Consider the following 9,704-nt stretch of genomic DNA (forward strand, 5'->3'; position numbering starts at 1 on the left):
TAAGGAAAGAAGTTCTGGCCTCAAACAATCTTTTCTTTTGCTAATAACTTCTTGCCCCAACCTCCTCCCTCCTTCCTATAAAAACCTTACCTTTTGCACAACTTTGGAGCTCCGCATACAAGCTAGGTGTGGTGCTGACTGATTCACGTATTGATTAAAAAAGCCAATTAGATTTTCAAATGTTCTTGGGTGAATTGCTTTTTTGTTTTAATCAAAATTTATAATGAAAACCTTTTAAGTCAATTTTACTTTAATATTTATTTTGAGAGCGCGCGCGCACACACACACACACACACACACACACACACGGAGTGGAGAGAGAGAATCCGTGCTGTCAAAACAGAGCCCGACATGGGGTTCGACCTCAGGACCATGAGATCATGACCTAAGCCAAAAATCAAAAGTCAGACGCATAACCGTTAAGTCAATTTTAATTTTTTTTTAATGTTTACTTATTTTAGAGAGGGACAGAGTGCAAGCGGGGGAGGGGAGGGAGGGAGACACAGAATCCAAAGCAGGCTCCAGGCTCAAAGCTGTCAGCACAGAGCCCGATGCAGGGCTTGAACTCTCGGGCCATGGGATCGTGACCTGAGCCGACGTCAGATGATTAACCGATAAGCCACCCAGGGGACTCAAACTGTCAGGTCAGTTTTAAAATGCATAAGGAATATGGTAAATTTTCAAAAATTTTAAGAGAAAATTGGGCAAATGTTTGAAGGACACTCCTTTAAAAGAGCATGTGTTCTGGTCCTAGCTCAATCACTTACTAGTTGGGTGGTCTTGGACAAGTTCTTGAATCTCAATTTCCTCATCCATAAAATGGGATAGTATCTATTTCATACACTTATTGTGAGCATAAATGAGGTAATAACATGGAAAGCTACCAACACAGTTCCTGATACCAAGTACACACCTTATAAATGTTGACTATTGTTCTTTATCTTCCACAGTGCCTACCTAGCACAATGATGAGCACTCTTAGGGATTCCAAGGTGTTTGACAGTATGCAGACAGAAAAACATCAAGTTATGTTTTTCTTTAATACCATAAGACTAACTAGGAAATATATCCTTATTAGTTTAAACCAAGACATCAGAACTCAAAGAGATAAAATAAAGCATAAAAATTAGCAAGACCCAACTTGGACCAATTAACACTTGATTAGCACTTATTACATACAGGATACCGCACTATACTACCTCATACCCACGTTATTGCATTAACTCATCACAATAGCCCTCTGAACTAGGTATTTTTGTGCCCGTTTTCCAGATATGGCAACTGAGATCAGAAAAGTTAACTTTCAAAAGCTCTTCAATTAATCATTCCAGAAACTATAAAAAAGAAATACAAAATTTTCCATTGTGATAATACGTAAGAGGCAAATCAAAACGATGTAGTAACATCAGTAAGTCTCAAAAACACAGCACATGGGCTTAGGAGCTGGCTTATACAACAAACTTTCTATGATAGAAAACTTCTCAATCTCTTTGTACCAGTTTTTCAAATTTCAGTCAAGGACAATAGGTGTCAGACTCCGGAAGGATGCTTCCTAAAAATGCAGATTCTTGGGTTTTTAGAACAAGAATCTAAAGGCAAGGGGCCACAAGTCTGCATGTTACCAAAGTTCCCAGGGGAACCCAGTGCTGCTAGTGTTTTTAGAAGCTCTGCTTTCTTGAATCTTTTGAACCAGTATGATGTACAAAAAGCATACAGGAGTTGGAAAGACTTAGGTTTAAAATCTCGCCGCACTGCTAATCGTAAACCTGAGTAAGTTACTTAACCTCATGGTAAAATGGAAATTGGCTGCACCCAACTTAGAGCAAGAAAACCTACATAAAAGCACCCACTACAGTATACAGAGATGGAAGGTGCTTAATAAACGGTCGCTATTATCTTCAGAAGCAGAATAAAATCCCCCACCTTGACTCCCTATGCCCTCTAGTCATCCTCTCTGGGTAGCCAAGGCAGCCATGTCCTCACCACCAACTACTACCTGCCTTCTAACCCTCAGCTCCTGTGACACCGCTCTTAACTCTGCCATAAAGAACTGCCAACAACAATGAACAATACGCAGTCCTCCCCTCCCCTTGAGTTCTCAGCTCTAACTCCTATGGCCACTTCCCTTTTTGGGATTCTAACTTTACTTCGCTTCTTTACCACTCTTCATGCTTCCTCTCACTCTTCTCTCCAGCCCTTCACCACTCAATGTCGGTATTCGCCTAAGTTTCATCTTCAGCCTTTTTGGTTTCTCAGTCTAATCTACAGACTAACCACGCACCTTGTGTGCTTTCTGTTTTAGTCACTACTGATACTCTGATAACGTCCAAATCTTTGGCCCCGGCTCTTCCTCAGCTCCATACTATCCATATTGTGAAAAGAAATAAAAGGAAAACTCGTTTAAAATGGAGCCGGGAGGCCAGCAGGGAGAGTTCTCAAGTCCCTACTGCTGGTGGTCAGCTGCAGACCCAACAAGAAGAGACCTACCTTCCAGGTCCATTCTGCCTGAGCTACTAAGTCCTGTCCCAACAGGAGGTAGGAAATTTTCCTCCTTTCCCCGCCCCCACAACGCCCAGCCAGGAAGAGACTTCACAGCTCAGCCAAAGAAGGGCCACTCCACCTTGAACTTCCAGTTTACTCCAATGGACTTCTGGTTTATAAAGGCCCTCCCAACTTCCCTCTTTCCTCTGTAAAACAGCTTACTCCTCCTTTGTTCTCCAGACTTGCCTAGGGTTTTAATGTAGCTTACTTGTCCTAGATTGCAATTCTCTGCTATAAAAAAAAAACAAAAACAGAAACAATTTTTGTTGGTAAAGGAACTGGCAGTTTTATTTTTAAGGTTAACAATACACAGCTCCCACCGCCTGCTGAGCATCTCTGTCTGGATGCTCCAAAGTTCCCTTAAAATCAGTGTTAAAACTTATTTTCCCCCCAATTTCAATTTTATTTCCTCTCCCATTTGCTCCTCACCCCTACAGGGACAGGGTGGGAAGGAGGAACACAACCTTCTCTACTATTTCCTATTAAACCAATAAACTAGTGCAGGAAGCGATGGTCATTCAAGATTCATGCCTCTACTCATGTTTTTCATATATTCATAACAATTCTAAGAGAAAAATTTAGAATCTGTGACTCTAAAGAGGCCCATCATATAAGACCAAAAAAAGTTCAGAATGGCTTATTTCATGGGTTATTTCCATAATTAAAAGTTTGAAATTTGCATACCATATTGTTATCTCTGGGAGAGATGAGATTAAGGGCTGTTCATACTTAATATATTTTACATACATATGTATATTTCATCTTTATTTCTTTCCCATTTGAATTTTTCACAATTAGCATGTAAGCTATATAATAAAAGTAAACAACTTAAAATATACCAAAATGTTTTAAACTGTATACAGGCAATGACAGCCTCTGTAACATGGGCATCTGTCAACATTAGACAACTATCTAGGAAATGGATTTTGATAGAATTCTCTTCCCAATAAACACCAAGTTTTCATTTGTCTTGATTTTGTTTTAAATAGAACAGGAAGTTTTATTACGGCACTGAAGAATGGTATTAAAAGAAATCTGGTTAAGGAAATAGTGCTAGAGAGAGTAAACAGTTCAAGAATTTAAACAATGCCACTAAGGTACAAAATAATATCCCTAAAAATAAGATGTTTTAAATAGATCACACTTCTACAGTCTTAGATGCACTTGGGCAAAATCCTCTATATCTAATATCATGAGGTACTTAGAAATTCACTCATTCTATGCAACTCCAAGGTCTACTACAGTATACAACTAGGACAAAATTCTTTGATAACGGAATCAGTTTGGCCAGGTAGGCTATCTACTCAGGCAATATTTTCCTCATTAGCCCATAGAAGTATATCCTTGAGACTGAATTCTTAACCTAAAAGCAGAGACCTGAAGTGCTAAGCAAGTGTCTTATAGAATACCTTAGAGTCTCTCTTATCTTAAAGGCCATTTAGCTTTTAGTTATCAATGAGTTTCATGCATATAGATAAAGGGAAGGTAACACTGGTCTACTGGACCATCTGGCAAAGAATTAGTAACCAATATTGCTTGAACTGAAGATTAATTTTATTCTTTATACCAGTATAAGTAGGAAAGCAAAAGAAAGATTATTAGGTTGAAATTCAAAGGCTTCAAAGTCTTAATGTCTACCCTCCAGGACATACTGAACTTCCGTGAGGAAAGGGTCTTTATCTAGTTCACTGCTCCTCCCCCAGCTCCCCATAGTGGCACATGCTAAGAAGTCCAGAAGTATAACAAACCAACTGATGAAAACACTTTAATTAAAAAAAATACGGGGTGCCTGGGTGGCTCAGTTGGTTAACCATCGTCCGACTTTGGCTCAGGTCATGATCTCACAGTCTGTGAGTTCGAGCCCAGCATCGGGCTCTGTGCTGACAGTCAGAGCCTGGAGCCTGCTTGAGATTCTGTGTCTCCCTCTCTCTCTGCCCCTCCCCTGCTCATACTCTCTCTCCCTCTCTCTCTCTCTCCCTATTAAAAAAAATTATACATATATGTGTATATATATATGTATACATAAATAAATAAATAAATAAATAAATAAATAAATAAGGCAGGCACCTGGGTGGATCAGTCAGTTGGGTGTCTGACTCTTGATTTCGGTTCAGGTCATAATCTCCCGGTTTGTGGGATCAAGCCCCAAGCCAGAACCTGCTTGGGATTCTTTCTGCCCCTCTCCCACCCAAGTACTCTCTCAAAATAAACAAACATTAAAAAAAAAAAGAAGAAGAAAGTCAGGGTTTTTTTATTTTTAATGTTTATTTTTGAGAGACAGGGTGAGAGTGGGGGAGGGGCAGAGTGAGGGAGACACAGAATCGGAAGCAGGCTCCAGGCTAGAAGCTGTCAGCACAGAGCCCGACACGGGGCTCAAACTCACGAACCATGAGATTATGACCTGAGCCAAAGTCGGACGCTCAACCAACTGAGCCACCCAGGTGCCCCAATAAAGTCAGTCTTAAAGAGTTGGAAAAGAATGAGTCATCAAATCCCAACCTCCTCCCCAAGTAGAATTTCCTTCTTTCAACATTTTACATTTCCAAACACCTCCTTGGGGAACTCATGAACTTAGGAGCACATTACAGTTGTGGAATAGATCCAAACCCCCTGCTTCTATTTCTCCCTCCCACTTCAAGCCCTTCTAAGGTCATGATCTCCCAAGTGGGGTGTACGAATACCAGAGAATGTAAGAGTTGATCTATAGGTATGTTAGAAGAAAATTAGGCATTCCATTTGCAATTTCTCACAGTTTTAGATTTAAAAGTTGTACCACTACTTAATACACAAATGGGCACTGGCACGCTCACTCAGGCCAGGCATCCAAATGGCACAAAGGGAAGAACAGTAGTCCCACAATGGGGAAAAGCCAAGAGTGGCGCCCTCACCTGGATATTCATTCCATGTCAGCATCCTGAAATTTATTTGGGCATACGTTCTACATAATAAAAACAGACCTAAACACAGAATCCTTTTAAAGAGAATATGACAATTACTTTCTGATTTCCTGGCAGTTTTCTTCTACAGAAAGGGTTCCAAATAGACTAATCATTTACGAGATGACCCATGGCTATCAGCAGTATATGCTACCTAGCAGGTATATTCCAAAAAACAAAACACGTTTTATATTTGCAAAGTAAAGACATTACTTTTTTTTTTAGAGACTTTAGTTTTAAGTAATCTCTACACCCAACGTGGGGCTCAGAGTCACAACCACTCGATCAAGAGTCACATGCTCCTCTGACTGAGCTAGCCAGGTGCCCCGAGGTATCGCTTTAATAATGAGAAAATAACTGATCTTGGGAACATGAGTTCGAGCTCCGCATTGAGCTCCGTGCTGGGTGTGGAGTCTACTTAAATAAAAAAAATTTTTAGGGGCACCTGGGTGGCTCAGTCAGTTAAGTGTCCGGTTTTGGCTCAGGTCATGATCTCGCAGTTCATGGGTTCGAGCCCTGCATCAGGCTCTGTGCTGACAGCTCAGAGCCTGGAGCCTGCTTCGGATTCTGTGTGTCTCTCTCTCTCTCTGCCCCATCCCCGCTCATTCTCTGTCTCTCAAAGGTGAATAAACGTTAAAAAAAAAAAAAAAAAAAAAAAAAAAACCAAATTTTTAAAATAAACAAAATAGGTTAAAAAAAATTTTTTTAATATTTCTTTATGAGAGAAAGAGAAATGGAACGTGAGCAGGGGAGGGGCAGAGAGCGAGGGAGATACAGAATCCAAAGCAGGCTCCAGGCTCCGAGCTGTCAGCACAGAGCCCCACGCAGGGCTCGAATTCATGAACCGTGAGATTAAGGCCTGAGCTGAAGTCAGATGCTTAACCCACTGAGCACCCCCCCCAGGCGCCCCAATAAAATAGCTTTTAAAGTTAATTTATATATGTGTATATATATGTGCATATATGTGTATGTACATATATATAAATGCAACAACTTCAATTAACTATCAAGAAAAACTGAGATCAAGGAAGAAAGGAATGTCACAGCCCACTGCAACACAACCCTGTGCATAATTGATGGCAGAGAATTAAAACATTACTAATGTCACTAATGACATTCTTTCATTTGAACCTATAAATCTTCATGAGGCATCTTTTATTTTTTCAGAGACAAAGTGATTAAAATCAAAAGCCAAAAGCAACTGAATTTGGAATCAGAACTTTGAAGAGTTATTATCTAAGTGTCACATCAAAATTTATCCTAGTTCATACACAGCACACTCTAATAAATAAATCGACAACATCGCATGTTTACTGGATGCTTCGACAAATTCTTCCCCTTCAAGGAACAGAACCATAATCTTCAGATCAAGTCTAGCCATAAATCATTTTGTCAACAATCCTGAAGTCAAACTGTAAATTCAAATACCACCACCTCTGACTTCCCATGAAGATTAAAACTACACTAATAAAGTGCCTAGCACAGTGTCTGAAATAAACAGATGCTCAATAAACATTAACGGCTCTTTCCCTGGCTTGAAGCCATGTGATTAGTGAAGAAATAGGGGCTTAAGATTTAGGTTTGAATTCTCATGGTACCACTTGCTAGCTGTGTAACTTGGGCATATTATTTAACTCCAACTTTAAAATGGAAATAATAATACCCATCTTATAAGATCAATGTGAAAACTCATTAAAGAATAATTCATACAGTTAGTTATTCAACCCACAAAAGACAATTAATAAATATCCAATCCAGGGCACCTGGGTGGCTCAGTCAGTTAAGAGTCTGACTTAGGCTCAGGTCATGATCTCACTGTTTGTGAGTTCGAGCCCCACGTGGGGCTCCTGTGCTGACAGCACAGAGTCTGAAGCCTGCTTCATATTCTGTGTCTCCATCTGTCTCTGCCCCTCCCCCACTTGTGCTTGCACTCTCTCTCTCCCTCTTGCTCAAAACTAAATATTTAAAAGAATTTTAATAAAATAAATAAGTGTCCAATACTCCTCCTTTAAGATAGCTTACTCATATCTATACCGAAAGTATAGATTCATGGGTCACCAAACTTAAAAATATCCATCACAATCCCTACCTTCTGCTAAGAATTACAGCAATATTGTACCCTGACACAGTGCATAGCATGGAATGTATACTCCGTTAATGTTTACTAAATTCAGGTGAATGACCATGTCCACGGGCACTTAGCTAACGGGCAGCCTGGGCTAGCCTGATCTAGCCAGGTGTGGGGCTGGGTCTACTGAAACCAGGGCTCTTTCCACTACCATTTGAACTCTCCCTAGTTAAGTCATCTACTCACCGAAAAAAATTACATGTGTATCCATACTAGTACAAATTAATTGAAGGGTCATAATAAGGTGTTACCCGTAATTTGAATTTTTCAGGTTTCTGTGGCTAAAGAAGTCATTACTCTATTAAAATACTTTTATATAAAAGGGAAAAAAACCATTTGTTGTTATTGTTGTTTTTACACAGCTTCTATGGGGGGGGGGGGTTCCTTTTGTTTTGCACAACTACCACCGGAAAGTCACCTATGTTCCTTTCTCCTAAATGTCACCTGCGTAGGATTCAAATGCTAGCAGCAAACTGTAGCGCAGCAAGTAAACGGCTGGGGGAAGGGGAAAAGCCGTCCCATTCGTGTTCGACTCCGGACTGAATACAGTGTAAGCAGACTACCATGCCCTGAACATACAAATGCAGGCACATCTGCACGTGGGGAGTTTAAGCATACGTGAAGCACCTGTAAGACACACGGAGTCAACTCACAGCCTCGGGATGACAAGCCGACAACAGGTTTTCTAAAGGGTCTGAAACTCGCAGCTTCAGCGCTCTCGCAACACTTGTTTGCGATCTGTCACGTGAAGCAAATAGGCGTAATTCAACGGCACCACCCGGGCCACACAACCACTCGCAGGGTGGCCCTGTAGACGTACCATCAGGCAAAAAAAAAACCCAGGCAAACCGGCAAGAGGCCTTCGCCTAACTTGCCTTCCAGAGAGCAAACGCCGTACCGACAGACCGCGGGGTTCAAACAGCCCACCCAGGATAAATAAAGGAATACGAATTGTGACATCCCCAAAGGTCCTCCCTCATCCTTCAGCTTTCCAGAGTGTCATCCCATGAAACAGGATTTGTTTGCCACAGAACCCCGCGACCCCTGCTACGCCAGGGACAGCGCGGGTCGCCTCCTTCCAGGGACCCGTTGCGGCCAGCGTCAAAGACCCCAAAACCACTGACGCAACTGCTTCCCTCAGTGGAGACTCCATCACGTCTGTTAAGTTTCAGAAACACGTGATTTGGGGACGCAAACTTGCTAGAAACGGGCTAAACACTTGAACACGTTTCTGTGAGCCCCTGGCACACTCCACTTGGATCCCAACCATTCCCAAGGAGGGGCTGCCCGTCACCAATCCTGGGTGACACGCGTTCAAACCGCCCCAAGGAGGGCAGCGAGACCCTCCGGGCCGGCCGCCGGCGGCTCTTACCCATTTGTCCAAAGGGACTTGGGCGAGGGACCCGGTGCCCTGGTACAGGTCCAGGCTGAGCTGCTCCAGGCTCAGCTTCTCCTGCAGGAAGTGGCCCAGGTACCTCTGCAGGAGGTACCGACAGGCCCTCTTCTTGATGGACTCCGAAAACGGCCAAGGCATGACGAGGGCTGGCCGCGGGGCCCGCGGGGACTGCAGGCGGCGGCTCCGGCCCTGGGGCCCAGGCTCCGGCTCCAGGCCGCGGCGGCGGCGCCTCGGGTCCCGGCCGGCGTCCCCGGTCCGCGGCGGGGCCTAAGCCCGGGACGGCCCCTCCATGCCCGCTCGGCGCCGGGCGTCCCTCAGGGCGACCCCATCGCCGGCGCCGCGTCGCTCGCGCTAGGCCCGGCAGGGACCAGGCGCGGGGAAGCCCCCGTCGCCCCGGGCCCGGGACACCTCCGGGAGGATCCTACTCGGCACAGAGAGGGGATGCAAGAGAACACGCGGGGAGGCGGCAGGGCCCGAGGCAGGTACTTAGGCACCCTCCTCCACCGCCGCCGCCGCCGCCGCGCGTCGAATTTGTTGTCATCCGCGGGGCGCGCTCCCGGCTCTGGGGCGCTCCCGGCTCTGGGACGCTCCCGGCGCGTTCGCGAGACCCACGCTCGCTGCGCGCCGCCGGTCGCTGGCGGAAGTGACGCCACACTAGGGCTAAGGAGGCGGGGAGAAGGGCCCTGAAGGGAGCGGTTCCGGC

The 9,704-nt window shown here is 44.0% G+C and overlaps 1 protein-coding gene across 3 annotated transcripts in view; it reads right to left on the bottom strand.

Annotated features, from left to right (window-relative positions):
- ATG2B (autophagy related 2B) overlaps positions 1-9,606 on the bottom strand; it is a 73,708-nt gene extending 64,102 nt beyond the window's left edge. For all 3 annotated transcript variants that reach the window (XM_047864263.1, XM_047864264.1, XM_047864262.1), the window contains exon 1: positions 8,978-9,606. In XM_047864263.1, the coding sequence (XP_047720219.1) occupies positions 8,978-9,139 (162 nt within the window). In that variant the 5' untranslated portion in view covers positions 9,140-9,606. The remainder of the gene's footprint in view (positions 1-8,977) is intronic.
- Between the last annotated feature and the right edge of the window lie 98 nt (positions 9,607-9,704).

Source organism: Prionailurus viverrinus, chromosome B3, assembly GCF_022837055.1.
Source record: "Prionailurus viverrinus isolate Anna chromosome B3, UM_Priviv_1.0, whole genome shotgun sequence".
NCBI lineage: Eukaryota > Metazoa > Chordata > Mammalia > Carnivora > Felidae > Prionailurus > Prionailurus viverrinus.